At 40.7% G+C, this 16,319-nt stretch overlaps 1 protein-coding gene across 7 annotated transcripts in view; it reads left to right on the top strand.

The window, feature by feature from the left end:
- Window positions 1-2,673: 2,673 nt before the first annotated feature.
- The window catches only part of TPP2 (tripeptidyl peptidase 2), a 75,167-nt gene continuing 61,521 nt past the window's right edge, over window positions 2,674-16,319 (top strand). For 2 of the 7 annotated variants that reach the window (XM_037024828.2, XM_037024827.2), the window contains exons 1-2: window positions 2,677-2,930; window positions 9,168-9,296. In XM_037024828.2, the coding sequence (XP_036880723.2) occupies window positions 2,766-2,930; window positions 9,168-9,296 (294 nt within the window). In that variant the 5' untranslated portion in view covers window positions 2,677-2,765. Of the gene's footprint in view, window positions 2,931-9,165; window positions 9,297-15,347; window positions 15,938-16,319 lie in introns of those variants that run through there. The other 5 variants (XR_005063070.2, XM_073212380.1, XM_073212381.1 and 2 more) reach the window with 5 other exon arrangements.

Below are 16,319 nucleotides of genomic sequence, written 5' to 3'. Positions count from 1 at the left end.
CTACTTTGCCCAGTCATTGCCTGGGAAGCACCTCACTGCAAATGCTACGCAGGATTTCGCAGGATTTTCACAGCCGGGCGGCTGGGACAGGTTGGATGCTTTCAGTCTCTAGTTTTGGAAATTCGATTTAAAAATACTCTAAATGATACAGTGCCACTGCAGTTACAAAGGAGGTGACTCATGGGAAGCTACTGCCTTTCACAGCACCTCTGCACTGGCTTGTGGCCTCAAACCTGGCCGGAGATGGGAAAGGCAGACGGGTACCAACAATAGCGGGCTCAGCACTTCCTGCTTTTCCATCCCTGTGTGGGAGACTTTCACGTGTCCAGCCCATTACTTTAACCCAGAGAGGGTGACTGACGCCTTGGTCTACCTTGTTGTGTTGTGTCCTCCCCTTCCTAAGCCCTTGTTTTATTTAACTATACTATCATTATTTCCTCCAAGTATCCTTCCCACATTCAAAGAACTGCCAAGCTGTCAAGTTGCACAAACTGACTTAGCATTGAATGATACCCCTTAGCTGAAAATAACATTAAATCCAAGAAAAAGGTGTAACACAACTTGGAGAACACAATGGCTTGAAAAATGAAAACAAGGAGTAAATGACTTTGTATTGTTTGTGATTTCAGGGGTTATATAAAATAGTGGATTTCAAACTGTGGTACTAAGATCCAAGATAATTTCAACACAATCAATATTTGGATGCTTAAATGTATCTTTTCTGAACTTACCTGCTTGAAAACGTGCGTGTGGTAGAAAGACATGCTCACTCTCCTTCACACCTGTTGCACATCTGGGTCTCCTGCTTTTTAGCAAAAAAGCATCTTATTATTGTGCATCGCCTGCAGGTAGAATAGCTTTTGGGGCAGCAAATGAACACTGAAATATTGTCAGTAAAACTGTCTTTAATGAAAGTCCAATGACATGGATCTCATGCATCCTTTTAAAAGCTGCATTTTTAATAACATCTTTTTGTTCTGTAATTTTCAATCTTAGCTTAAAATTTATCCTATTGTTTTGACCAACTTTCTAATAACTTAATCCAAAAGAAACATTTTAACACTTTGATTCCAAGAAAAAATTTTAAGTTAAATATTCTAATACACATTTTTGTTGCAGGTGATAAATGATCAATAGGACTTTCCATTATAAATTTAAATTACATTAGGATGAAATTCTGCATAGAATGTCAATAACATTTCAAGAAGAAATAGTGATGTAAAATGTCTGATTTTAAATGGTTCAGGTACTTCATAAACAGACAATGGTAGGCATCAACGATTAACAACTGGATATTGTTGAGTGATGTAGAAGTTTCATTAGGGAATGCCAATATTTACATTGGATTGGAAAATGGTATACATGTAACTCCCCTCTACACCAGGTATTCTTAACCTGGGGTCTATGATGAAATCCAAGGGGTTCGAAATCTTGTGTAGGGAAAATACGTACCTGTATTTCCCTTGACCTCGTAAATCTGTTTCCTTCAATTAGGGAAGTGAGAGTTGTATTAGCAGCTACTGTTTTCTACTTTGTCACCAAAAAACTCAGTTTCTTATTATAATACAGTTGTTATAAATATCCCAAAATATCATTTAGGCTCTTCACGATTTTGAAATGGGAGCTTATTAGATTTGGCACTAGCTCCTGGTACTCCAAAAAGCACACATGTAGCTCGTTACACACATACATAAAACTGCTATTATATACAAAGTTGGTTTTGATATTCTTTATAACTATTTCAACGTAATTTCCATTGCAATCCTGTTATTTCATTCTTTGTGTTTTAAAACATTGTTCTGAGAAGGGGGCCAGAGGCCTCAAGCTGACTGACTTTTTTTGCCATAAAAAAAGGCTACGATTACTCAGGCATGAAGAGAGACATCAAAGGTCATTAAAGGACCAGTAGTGCAGCCTGGAGCAAAGCCGCCTGCGTTAATCCGGAAGGCTACCAGTTACAGCTAGGTAATTGAGTGAATTTTAAGGAATAACCAGGGACTACAATTTAAAGAGGCGCTGGGTGTGTTTTAGAAATCCCAGACGCCACGGGTAAGCCAGGAGCCTAGGAGGGACCCACTTGAGTTCCCTTACTTTGTGCCCGCAAGGCCGACGGACGGCAAACACCCCACTTCCTGTGCGCCGGAGCTCCGGCCTGGTCCCACCCGACTCCTCCCCTGCCGCGATCAAAGGAGCACACGCGACCCCTACACCACTGACTCAAAGATGCCTCAAAACTATGTTTAGGCGTTTCGCCGATGTCCGACGGCTCCGGGAGTGGCTCCCGTTCCTCAGGGGCTGGGCTCCTGCAGAGGCTGACCGAAAACTTTCGTCCACAACCTCAAGTCCGGAACCGTCGCTTGCCCCCAGAGGTGCCCGCTACTCCGGGCTGGAGGCCCGTCCTTCCTCCGTCCTGGGAAAGCGTTGCGGCCCGGGACACCGGAGCCTTCTGCTTGGGGGCGGCCCCCTGCTTCCAGTACCACGTGCGGGTCTCTTTAAGACCCCAGGTTCCAGACGGAAGCCGACGGCAATGCGCCCAGACTCCGCCTCCTTCTCTGCGGCCCCGGCAACACTCCGGCCGCGCTCCAGAGAGCGGCGCCGTTAGCTGACGACGCAGAGCGCGATTGGCAGCCTCAGCCTGGCGGGACGGGATTGGCGGGCGCTCGGCCCCCGCCTCCCGCCCCCGCCCAGGCCGCCGGGTGTCCTCGCGTCGCCCGTCCGCGCGCCGCCTGGCAGTTTTCCTCTAACTCGTCTTCCAGCTAGCGCCCATGGCCACCGCCGCGGCTGAGGAGCCTTTCCCCTTCCACGGCCTCTTGCCCAAGAAGGAGACCGGGGCCTCCTCCTTCCTCTGTCGCTACCCGGAGTATGATGGGCGAGGGGTCCTCATCGCAGTTCTGGACACGGGGGTCGACCCCGGGGCTCCGGGCATGCAGGTGCGGCAGCGGCCGAGGCCCCGGGAGCGGGGACCCGGCCCTGCCAGGGGGGCCTGGGACGCTGAGGGGTCGCAGCCTCGGAGGCGGCAAGCGAAAGTCCGCGCTGCGGCGAGCCGAGGGCCAGGCGGGCGGGCTCGGGCTGGGCCGTGATTTGGCCCAGACAAAAGCGGCGTGGCTGGGGGCGCCTGGTCCGCCTTCGGCCCGGGAAGCCCCTTCCTGTCCAGGCCTGCGGGGCCCGGGCCCTGAGGCCCCCTGTCACCGCACCGCCCACCTCCGCAGGTTCCCTAGCTTCTCCGGCACCGGCCTGCGCCTGCTATTTCCAGAAGACGGTTTTACAATTTTTATTACTTGGGGGGGGTGGGGGGTAGGGAAGGAATAGAGAAGGGACAAATGACCTATCAGGATTTCGTTTTTGCTCTCGTTCGGGAGATTTGTTTTGGGGGAGGCTTGTTTCTCTTAAAACACGAAAGCCGGGTTTCAAGAAGGTAACTCGGTCAACTTCCGGAACTGTTTCCTCTGGTAGTTCTTATGTATTCTAATTTTAAACCATCGTCTGCAATGTACTTGATTAGGGTCATTGAAACGCATGGCTTAGTCTTTGTTTTACGTGAGAACCCAGTTTGGTCTTGGCGACCTCTTCGAACTTTATTAAATTAGGCTTCTGTATTTCTTTAGCCTCAAAATACAAGACAATATACTTTAACTACAATATTTAAAATCATTAAGTTTTGCCGTAGACACCTTTGAAATCTTTAGGTCCAGGTACGATACCGAAGAGTAATTTTTAAGCATCTGTCTCTCGATGAAAAGTATCGCACATAAAGTCTTCTAAGTTTGGCTTTTGTAAATTATCCTTAGCCTTTTGCTGAAATCCAGTCATAAGCAAAATTTCACCGTTGTTGAAGATCATCTCCCAGAAGTCTAACCTGGCTAATCCTACTGTATGCCTATCTGTTCCTTCCTTCAATCAGTCCTCCATCTGTGTATGAGACCCTCCTTTCTGCACTAAACCCTGTCGTTGAATAATTCTCCGTCTCCCCCAGGCCCTCTCCTTCCTCTGAATCCTGTGCTGTGCTCTCTAATAAATGAGATAGTGTTTTAGAGGTTCCGATGTCATGCCGGAGAAAAAGGGAACCAGTCTGGCGGATTCTGTGTAGAATTCCTCTGGGAATCGAACTCCTCTTGTTCATTCTTCATGGTCATTTTGGAATACAACACACCTTAGGGTGGCTGGACAGGCAGCTTTGGTCAGAGGCGCAGCAGGTGATGAGTTCTTCCTGGTACCTCTAGTTGTACAGTTGTATTAATAACTGAAGATATGTAGCAGTAACAGCTATCATCACCTCATTGAGGCTCTATTACAGAGTAGTGATGGTTTCCATTCTGTTGTAGTGTATGTTTACTTTTTATAGGGATAAGTGGGAGGAGAACAGCTGGGGTATGTGGTTCACTGGTTCCTTTGTCAGGGTAATCGAGTATCAGAAAAGTTTGGAGGAGTTCTACAAAATGCTTTTGTAGAATTTCCCGTCTGCTTATCAAATTGTTCTGTTGGTCACTGTGAAGTAATAGTAATTCTCATTCCACAGTGTTGCCATGAAAATTGAGATGATTAATTTCATGTGACTTTTTAAAATGCTCGAGTGTAAACACACGCGAATTTTTTAAGTGAGAATATTTAGTAGGAGTTTATGCTGACTCAAATTACCAACTACATGAGGATAAATATATATTAGATATTTGCATGGAACAAAAAATGTTCAAGCAATAAAACATTGAAATAAAACTAAAACATAATTATTCTAACAACGAGCTCTGAGATACTGACCTAAACATGAGCAGTTAAAAGAAATTCAGTCAGGTGGCTTGCAAACATGAGAGTTTTTAAGGTTTTTTTCTCCACTTACCTTGAGCGAATTTGCTTTGTAGGTCTATGTATATATCATTAAGAGGGTGATAGAAATAAAAAGGAAGGAAAGAATGGAGTGGTAGGAAGAGGGGACTGAAGGGGACATTTGGAAAGCCAGATGGGGTCTGAGTAGAGGACTACAGGCACAAAGTGAGAACTACAAGAACAGTAGTTGTCTCATCCTTTGGTTACTGCTTTTGGCCAGTTCTCTTGTGACCTGGTAGGTGCCTAAGTTTGTGTGAAAAGGGTGAATGGTTGGGGACCCAGTGAGAGCTGACCACTCACGCTGCACGGATGATTTGGGACTGAAAGGATATGTAATAGCCAGTCTCCCTGCCACTTGTCTTGCTTCTCTTTGCTCCATCCTTCACATTGCTAAAGTTATTTTTCTTAATAACCTTCCATTACAACCCTTGCCTGATACAAACAAAAACTGCATCCCAGATGCCTTTGCATAATGGCAGAGTCCAAACATTTGACCTTTATATGGCCCTTCACCATTCTGCTTAATGTGCTCATGTAGGCTGGTTTCTTATGTCCACCCCACCATGTACCCTGTTTTTCCATCCTGAACATCTTGTCTTTTCCCCACACCCAGATGTTTCAGGTCTTTCTCCAGTACATGCCTTTGCACACATGTAGAGTTAATCCTCTTGCAAGCGTTCCACGATCACCTGTAAACTCTTTGCTCCTTTCAGAGCCAGCTGGGTCTTGACCCCATTACCTTTTGGATTATCTACTAATTTAATTCAGCCACCCACACACACCATGTATTTATGTGTATGTGCTAGCTATTGTGTTAGGACCTGGTGGTTCAAAGATGCGTAAGGCCCAATCCCTGCTAACAGTTAATTTAGGCTTTTTTCCCCCCAGGTTTGCTGCCATAGGAATTTGTTCATATCCTCCCATAGCATTTAAAATATTTCATTTTAGTATTTATTTACATACCTTTTTTCCTGCTAAAGTTAAAATTATCTCAAAAGCATATATCCAAACTCATTTTGTATGAAATGTGCTTTTAACTAAATACTTTTCCTGAATGGAAAAAAATGTACATATATGCATAATGTACATAATATCCTCATGGAGAAAAAATGGTTTAAAGTAGGCTACAAGTAGTCCTATAAAAATCTATTTTTAAGTTCACTAAAACTATAGAATACAGTAAGTAAATTATCTTAGATACATAATTATTTACAAATATTGGATGCTATGCCATTAATTTTAATTTTTGTTACCTTCCTCTCTGAGTTGGCCTTCCCTGATTCCTCCAGGCTGGGTTTTGTGTTCTTACATGTTTTCATAGATATTCCTTATCTTTGTTAATTATTGTGCTTTATTGCAGCTCTTGACTCATCTGTCTTCCCAACTAGTTTATAAGCTTTCTGAAAGCAAAGCCCATCTTATTTATTCATTATGTTCTCAGAATAACAGTTAAACATTTAATAGTATTTATGAAATATTTTCCTTTGTTTAAAAGACTGTTTTCAGTATCTTCCCTGAAAATTTAAGTAAATACTTTACATTCCCTTTGTATTGTTTAGGATAATCTGTGCATTTCCCCTGTTTTGTTCTGGTTCTCTGATGTTCAGTGAATGGCTCCCAACCCTAGCTATCTCCTCCACCACAATCGTTTCAGTAGAGACACAAAGTGACTTAGATTCTTGACGTTTGGGGAAAACCTTTGGGCAACTTCTGTTTTGTCCAGCAGGCTTTGCCTAGTAAGCATTTCTCAGTCCCACACCCCAGGACACAGGGCTTATTAATCTTATCTTGACTCATACAACAACTGGCCGAGGGATCAGTCCCTCCTTTTCAGGTGACACCTTCCCTGCCTCAAGGATGAGGATATAGTTGTAATGTTAGCAGTAGTTTCTGCTTTTCCTTTAGTTCTCCCCAAACTCCAATGCAAATTATCAGCTGGTTTGCCTTTAGTAAAACCTCTACTTTCTAAGCCTACTCGTCTTGTCTTATCTCCAGTGGAGTGCTTGCCTTTATTTACCTATGGAGATGAAAGAAGTACATGGATTGAAAATAGTGCATGTAAGAATCTTTAATGAAAGATTCTGTAAGTAAAGTCTGTGGTGATAGTGAACAGTAAAATAAGCTGCTAAATCCCAGTAGACTTTCTTCCTTTACTCACATAGTGATAATGAGGTTTCTAATGGGCAGGATCTGTGTCTGACTTGTTAGTGCTCTCTTGTGATTCTTGATGATCTCAAATCACTGAAGTTGTTTGCTCATTGAATGAGATGAAGATGAGTGACATGTTCTGAGTACCATGGTGTGGCTCTCAAATTATGTAGAGAGTTGGGATACATTTTAAAATAGGTTATTTTCTTATATTCTTAGTATATGATTTAGGTAGTTTTAATTTTGTAGAAGAGTATTAACCTCCTGTTGTTTCCATTTTTATTTTGACAGATTTCCTTACATTTTCTGTCATTATTTTTATTTCTAAAGATACTTAGGCAATCTCTTCTAAATCAGCATCTGCTTTCAGGGCAGTGCAGTTGTGTTGGGGAGAGAGGCATGTGATCCAGAGGATGGACTTAAATGGACATTAAGTTTTAACTTTACAGAGTGGGAATTCTCCAGGTGGAAAACGATTTGGAGGGCTTTCTGCTTTTGTCACACTGTTGACGTCTTTTCATTCCACTCTCTTTCTGATGTTTGGCATCTGCTTTTATCAGTCACTGTGTCTGTATCTGGTTTCTACTGTTAACTTAGTGCCTGTTATCTTGAACGCTGCAACTGCCATTTGTGAAGCTAGCCTAGAAAGAGCCCAGGACTGATTTTTCCCACAAGTAATATGAAAATACAGTACTCTGGTACCTGTAGCAGTCAGTCTGGTCCAAATGAAAATTTGTGGGATAGCCAAGAAACCAGACATGCAGATGAGTCTTCATGCTGAGTGTCAGATCGTTCAGTAATTAAGTCAGTATGTGTTGAGTACCCAACAGGCACTGCTAGGTCTTGGGTAATTTGGTGAATGAAATAGACACAGTCTTTGCCCTTACGGAGCTTATCTTCCAATAGTGGAGGTACATGACTTCTAATCAGCTAACTGTATGATTACCAGTTAAGTTCTGTGTAAGAAAGAAGGTACAGCAAGGAGAAATAATCAGGTTTGGGATGAAGCCCATTTAAAAGAGGTCATCAGGGAGGCCTTTCTGAAGGGGTGACATTTTAGTAGAAAACTGGAAGGTGAGATTAGAATTTCTGTGGAACAACTGAAGGGACACAGAATCCCAAGCAGAAAGATCGTGTGCAAAAGAATGTGAGGCAGGAAAACCTCTGGAATGTTCCAGGAATTGAATGGAGGCTGGTGAGTGGTGGGGTCAGGTAGGGAGGTTTTGTGTTGCCTGCTCTGTCATCCATTACAGGTGTCAAACTGAGGACTGGCATAGGACAACTTGTTTGCCTCTTGCTTTTGTTGGGAGCTAAGAATGGATACTGTAAGGAGCATCCACTTTAGGAAGGCCGGAGGTGATAGTGGTGGAGAGGATCAGGATGCTGGTAGTGAAACTCAAGAGAGGAAGATGAATTTGAACTATAGTTTAGAGGTAGAAATAAGAGGACTTCCTGACAGATTTGATGTAAATAGTTAACCTAGAGTAAAGAATCAGAGAAGAACAACATCTGAGTTCCTGGCTGGAGCTACTGAGTGTATGTTAATTCCTGAGCTGGCAAAACCCAGAGAGAAATGAGTTTGAGTGTTAAGTTTGAACTTTGGACTCACTAAGTGTGCGTGCTAGTATAGCATCCTATAATGAAATAGTTTAAACATTTTTTCCCCTAAACTTTGTGCTTATCCAGCCCAAGCTCACCTTCTTCAGATCCTTTCTCAGATGTTACCTTCTCAAGAAGACCTTTCTTGACCAGCCTGGTTAAAATTGAAAGCCTCAGACCTCCTCCTTGCCTGCTCAATGTTTCTCTGTAGTAATTGTCCACCATCTGACATGGTATATATTAGACTTATTTATTGACTGAATAAAACAGAAGATCTGTGAGACCAGGGATTTTGTGTATTGATCATTACTGTATCCCCAACACGAAACAACATGGCCTGTGTAAATGCTTAGTAAGTATTTGTTAACTGAATATATATAAAAATCAGTTGAAGGAGTCTCTGGTGTTTTTCATGACTAAATTTTCTTAAAAATATTTTTCAGGCTTTTGGCTTAAAACAGTTCTCTTTTAAGTGAATACAGATTTATAGGATATTTTTTATATGTACATGTACACACATACATGGGGGTTGGCATTGCTTTCTTTAAAGGTTAAAAAGTTGAATTTATAATTCATATTTCAATTATCTCAATTTATAGGTTACAACAGATGGAAAACCAAAAATCATTGATATCATAGATACAACAGGAAGTGGTGATGTGAATACTGCGACTGTAGTAGAGCCAAAAGATGGTGAAATTCTTGGTCTTTCAGGAAGAATGCTTAAGGTTGGAGCTTTTACCTTTCTATTGAATTTTTTCTTTTTTTTTTGTATTCCCTCAGAGCATCTAATGTTTTTTGCTTACACTGGGATAAAGTATTAGTAACCTATTGCTGTGTACAAATTATCCCCAAACTTCATGGTTTAAAATAACAAACATTTATTATCTTACAGTTTCTGTGAGTCAGAAATCTGGGTGTGACTTCACTGGGTGCTTGTTGTTCAAGGTCTCTCCTGCTTGCTGACTGTCGGTCAGGGCTGTGGTTCATCGGAAGGCTTAACTTGGGTGGAGAAGGGAAGTCTCTTTCCAAGCTTGATCAGTGATTATTGGCAGGCTTCGGTTCCTCACCATGGGGATGTCTTCAGGGGGCTGCTTCACAGCATCAGCTGATCTGCCCCCTGAGTAGGTAGTCCAAGAGACAGTGCCCCAGATGGAGGCCATGGTCCTTTAATTTATAAAAACTTGGAGGTGACCATCCCATCACTTCTGCCATGTTCTTTTCATTAGAAGGGAGTCATTAAATCCAGCATATAAAGCAGGGAGGGGATTTTATAAGGGCAGAGATATCAGGAGGTGTAGGGATCATTAGGGGCCATCCTGGAAGAAGCTGTTGTTCAAAGTGGGCTTAGAATTGGAATTTTTTCAGTGTAGTTGCCAAATGCTAAAAATTTTAAGTTTTGAATTAAGTGGGAAGTGACCAGATGATAGTTTTGCCTTTGTCTTTTCCTGTCCCTTCTGGAAACTTGAACATGAAATATTTATGCTTTAATATTTATGGACTTAAGTGACTGGCTTTGTCTTATTCCATGTACTTGGTGGAAAGACTGGGGTAAGCTAATTTGAAAAATGATTAGAAAACAAATACAAAGCAGTTCATGAGATATTAGCTAATGAGTTTGTTATATAGCAAGAATTTAATTGTAATTCAGTAATCTTACCTTTTAAATTAGCAGAATTAGTTTGGAAGATATATTTGTGCTTAGTTATATGTCTAAAGAGCTTTATCTAACTTTTCCCATCTTTATCATCTGAGTTATGTGTATGCATTGTCTTTTGGGTAAGACTATGGTAACAGTGTTACTAGTTTGCTCTGCCACATAACAAATTTAGCAGCTTAAAACCACATACATTCCTACATTTATTATCTTGCTGTTTCCCTGGGCCAGAAGACCAGTCATGGCTTTTTGTGGTTCTCTGCTCAGGGTCTCACAAGCCTGCAGTCAGGTGCTGATTGGGGCTGTGTTCTCATCTGAGCTTCAGGATTCTCTTCCAAGTTCATGTGCTTTTGGAAGAATTCATTTCCTTGTAGTTGTAGAACTTGTGACAGCCTGTTTCTTCAAGGCCAGCAGGAGAATCTCTGAGCTGGAGGGTGGTCCCAGTCTCTCTTTTAAAGGGCTCACCTGATTAGGTCAGGCCCACCCAGGATGCTCTCCCTTTTGATTAACTAATTCAGTCACCTGATTAGGGAGTCTTAATTATATCAGCAAAATCCCTTCACCCTGGCCATATTACCTACCACAACCTAATCACTGGAGAGATATTTGCAGGTCCTGCCTTCACTAAAGGGAGAGGGCTCTCCAAAGGCGTGGGTCATCTCAGAATCTACCTGCTCCAGCAAAGCAGCAGGATTTAATAACCAGGTTTTGCTTCTTTTTCCATATATTATGGACCCCACACATGTGACATGGATGTTGCAGCCCTCACCCCACAGTGTGATGGTGGTGAGACTTAATGAGTGAGGGTGGGCCCCATAATGGGATTAGTGCCCTCATGAGGGAGCACCTTCTTTCTCTCTCTGTCACATGAGGACACAGCAAGTCAGGAGAGTCTCACCACACCTCAACCTTGCTGGCCTCCTGATCTCATGCACCCAGCCTGCAGAACTGTGAGAAAATAAATTGCTGGTGTTTAAGCTACCTGGTCTCTGGTATTTTCCCAGTGACCCCAAGCTGACTAAGGTATCATGTGCTTTAAAAAAAGAAAGATTGTGAACTGCAGGGAAATGAGTCTCTGCACATCTGAATGACTCTAAAGTTTTGCCTGTCTTCCCTGAGTCAGCCTTGTTATTAGGAGTATGTTTCGGGGAGAAACGTGGGATTCCTGTGTGTTACGTTACTCTGGGAAACTAGAGAGCACTCCTAGTAAGTCAGGCAGATTTAGAATCATGTAAAATATTATCCTGAACTTGTTTCTTTTTAAAAAGCCATGCTTCAGGTAAACCATGTGAATTGATATTATCATCAGTACTCAGGTAGAATTTTGTGTGCCATGTATATGCTATGAAATAAGATCAGGAAATTGATTGATATTTACAACTTTCCTCAACTTGATGACATATTTCTTTATCTCCTTTAAGTATTCTCTGCCTATTGATATAGTGGGGGGTTTAATTTTTAATTGTATTCAATATGTCTGCAGAGTTTAAAAGGACACCTATTTCTACATGGCTTCTAACATCTTCCCCTGTCACTGTCAGTTCCCATTTAACCAGCATTAAGTCTTTGACATATTAAATTATCTTCAGAGTTTTAAATAACATGCTAATATGTCTTACTTTTTGAAATTATTTTTAGTTTTAGACTTTGTAGAATTAACACAGTGGAAGAAGAGGGTTTAACTCTCAGGTCTTTCGTTCCTGAGAAGTGTTCTCGCTTTGTCTCCTGGGTTACCCCTGCCTACTGTTTCTGCTGTGCTTTTATCTGGAACTCCTGTTAGCTGGACATTGGACCTCTTGTGTTGACCCTTCAGTTTTCTTAGTTTCTCCATTCTTTGTTCATTGCTTTTGTTTATTTTTTCCCTTGTAAGAGATTTCCAAGATTTTCTCAGCATTTTCTTCTCAACTTGTATTGAATTTTGTTAAATTTTACCTATTATTTTTAATTGTGGAAGGCTTTTCATGTTTACTCAGAGCATATTTTTATATCACATATGAAACACTTTATCTCGGTATTGTCAAAAAGTTTTTATCTAGTTACTTCTTTCTTTTCCCTCATTCTCTTTCTTCCTCTCCTCTCCCTTTTTCCCCCTTGTCTCCTCTTCCTTATCTTCTCCTTCTTCTCTCCTCTTCTCTTCCGTCCTCTGTCTCTCTTAGTAACTTGGGCTCTGCTTTTCACCTGTGAGCTTTCCACAGGTGTCTGGTCATCCCGAGCTGCCTCTGTGTAGCAGGGCACATGAACGGGGATTCTGCAGGGTCTTGCTGTGGGTCTCAGTGTAGGACAATGATCCTGTCATGGGAAACCCCATGAGATCAGCATATATTTTTTCCACCCAGGTGTTTTCATTACGTCAAAGAGAATCTTATCCTATTCTGCCCACAGCTTGTGGGGATGAGGGAGAAATAAGCCTGGCCATCAGCGTCCAGGGAGTCATGCCTTGAAAGGTACCTGGGGAGGCCTCTGCAGATTCTTCATATGTAGCATCTGTCTCCTCTGATGCGTGAGTTCTCTGGAGCCATCATCCCTACTTCTCTCTGGTTCAGGTTCAGGTAGGGACAGTTGTCCGGTTGATCAGGTTTGGGCAGCAGTGGGATGGGTGGCTATCTAACTTCCTCATACTTTCCACCAATCTTATAATCCCTTCTCTGTCAACATACCCACATACATATCCAGTTATTGTTTTTCAAGGACGTGCAGGCGGTGAGCTATTTCACCAGAATCATTAAGAGGGACAATGTTACTAGTCACTGGGATTCTTACTGTTTGGATCTCTCAGAACTCTTTTCAGAAACTCTCAGACACCATTTTCAGAAAGCAACATAGTAAAATCTTCAAGTTTCTTTGGCTTAAACATGCTTTAAGATGAGTTAGATATTTGTATTTTATTTCAACTTCCAAACAGTCCATACAGTGCTGACAGTTAATGTCTTATTCTTCTCTAGTTTAAAATCAATGGCTAGTTAGGCTGCTTTGACCATTCCAGTATCTCATTCTCTAAGGATGCTATTCCTAGGCCTTCTTGGGAAACTAGTCGTCATTTACTTTTGACCAGTGGTACTCCACAATGAGTAGCTAGAAGCAAAAAAGTAAATAGAAACTTAAAATCTTTCATGGCAAAATGTACAGACATAAAGGAAAGTGCATAAACACAGTTTCTCGAACAGTTAAAGGGAACACCATTTTATCCAGCACCCACATAAGGCAGAATATTGCCGTACTTCAAGCTTCCTGTGTTCTCCCACATCACAACCTATTTTGACTTTTGTGATAATCATTTCTTTGCTCCTCTTTATGGTTTTACCACCTCTTTGTGGGTTCATGAAATACACCGTTAGTTTTGCCTATTTGAGAACTTCATGTGAATATTTGATTTCTGTATCATGTCATCTTTCTTTGAACGTTTGGGAGATTGGCAATTTGGCTGTGAGTATCCATGTAGTAATGATCCGCTCATTGCTGTGCAGTATGCCATGCTTCGTATGTACCACATTCTGTCCATGCTACTACTGATAAATAGGTGAGTAGTTTCCAGTTTGGAACTGTGGCTAACAGTTCCTTAAAGAACATTCTTCTATACAGATCCCATGAGCATGTGTATAGGTACCAAACAGGTTTTCTAAGTACTTGTACAAAAATACAAAGAGCAGTGTATAAGAGTTGTAACAGTCATACTGCCAACACTTGGGGTTTTTTTAGCTCCTTAATTTTTCAAGTATACTGAGAATCTAGGTATATCACACTGTGGCTTTAATTTATACTTCTCTGATTACTAATAAGATTGAGCAACTTTTCATATGTTTAGACTTTGGATTTCCTCTTTTCTGAAGTGCTGATTCACTTTCATTTGCCCATTTTTTTTCCTATTGAGATGTCTATTGTTTTCTTACTGAAATGTAGAATTTTGTTCTATTTTCTATGTACCTCCCCTTTGATTATATGTGTTTTCAGGTATCCTTCTCCCATTCTATACTTGTATTTTTCCTTCCATGTGATGTCTTGATGAATACTGGTTCTTAAATTGAATATAGTTGAGTATCAATCTTTGCTCTTTAATTAGGGCTTTTTAGTCTTTAGAAATCCTTCCTGACTCCAAGATTATGAAGATATTCTCCTGTATTCTTTTTTAAAAACTTTCACCATTTTTCTTATCATATTTGTTCTAGAATTCACCTGAGATTGATTGTATGCTCAGTTCAAAATAGGAGTCCTATATCCTTTTTTCAGTTTGAAGACTCAGTTGTCTCAACACTATGCATTAAAATTCCACAATTTCCCCACTAATTCTCAGTGCCTTCTTTTACTTTGCAACCTTGGAAATGTGGTGACTTTGGTTTTCTAAAGTCTTACACCCATTTTCTTTCTTCTTTTAGTTTCTTTTTTCCTTTCTCAAATTTTAGTTGCATTTTGGAAGGGAGCACAGTGCTTTTTAAAATTTTACCACATTCAACTTGAAGCCATTTTTAAAAATCATCAATATTTAGCCTCACATCTTAAGAAATAGTGAGTCCTGACATAGTGAATGACTTGGCTAGATTTAGCACTGTATTTCAATGCAGTGGTAGCTGAAGGAGAGCAGGTACGTGTGTTCTGGCAGTACCGTGAAGCTGACAAGTTTGAAGTCCAGTTTAGAGGTTGAAGAAACAAACAAAAAAAACCCAGACTTTTACTGTGCGAAACCTTAACACTCGCAATGACACTTAACTTGTTAAGAAAATGTTCATTAGGCATTTTCTCTTTAAAAGAGAGAAAAGAGTTGTAATTATTAATTAAAGGGATTGTTTCTTGCATAAAAATCAGCCTTATTGGTTGATAAATTGGTTAAGGTTAGATGGCAGAACCATGCAGAACCATGATTTTCTAATTTTTTTTTTTAGTTAGCATTTATAACTAGCTAGTTTGTCTTTACTCTGAGCTAAATATATAGTAGTGACTTGAGAATTATCTGGTTGCATAGACCCTGAAGATTTTGATCTCATTTAGACTTAAGTGTAAATAATGTCTATTGAATTGTTTTTATTATATTATATATATTTTAAATGACTGTGTTTAATATGTCTTAACACTTGTTTATTTTGTTGCTGTTTTGTTTAGTTATTCCATTTAATCCTTTGTCATTTCACAGCTTTTTGTAATCACTTTGTACAAAGAAGATGCCGCTAACATAGGGTTACTAAGCCACCTGTGTAGCAAGACACCTGTGATTAAATATTCTTTGAATTTGTCAGCTGGTGACGACTTACCTTATTGTTTCAACACTTTATTATTGTTGTTACATCATGAGCTGTTGCAGGAACATTAGAATTAAGAATCTCTGTTCTCTAAAGAAGGTTGATATGTTTTTGAATGAAAGATGTTAGTTGGTCTTCCAAATTTTAAATTTAACGTACTGCAAACATTCACCTGATTCAGAAATGATTACTGATATGCAGGCCTTTTAAAGTTCATGGATCTTTGAAGGTCTATGCATGCTTTCCTCTATTTGTGAGAAAATTTCATCCAGAATTTCCTACCAGGGGAATAATTTGATGAGGGACATGGGGATGAGTTGGTTAAAGATATTATACCAATGAGAATAGATGAGTCAACCAACTTTGGATCAACCAGCCTTATAATTAGTAGACATTGAAAGCTGTTTTTGATGGCCGCGGGTCCTGTGATGACAGAGCATGAATACTTCACGTTGCCCTGATGGACATTTCAAGTTGGTTAATGGTCAGTACATTTTATTATTTGTGAGACTCCTAAGGTGAGGATTATTTCCCCTTTTACACATGGGTAAATAAAAGCCTGGGGATCACATCTGGTTAGGTAGTGTTTGGATACACAGCCAAATTTATTTGACTTTAAGTCCCGAATGCTTTACATGAGTTATTTGTCTCCGTGATGGAACTAGATTCCAGCTTTCTTTTCAGCCTTTCTGCTGTTTGACCAGGAGTTTCATTTCTTTTTGCTTCTTTGTTTTTTCCGTTTGTAAACTGGGCATGCTCTTTACATCACTCCCTTAATTAAAAGCTTTTAAGTCTTATTTTTCATACTTTGAGATAGTTGAAAAGACTACGATGTTATATATATAATTAACATGATTTCATGGAAG

This window comes from Manis javanica, chromosome 9 (genome assembly GCF_040802235.1).
Source record: "Manis javanica isolate MJ-LG chromosome 9, MJ_LKY, whole genome shotgun sequence".
NCBI classification, from domain to species: domain Eukaryota; kingdom Metazoa; phylum Chordata; class Mammalia; order Pholidota; family Manidae; genus Manis; species Manis javanica.
Note: the sequence above shows the minus strand (reverse complement) of the source record. Positions and strands in the feature narration are given on the sequence as shown.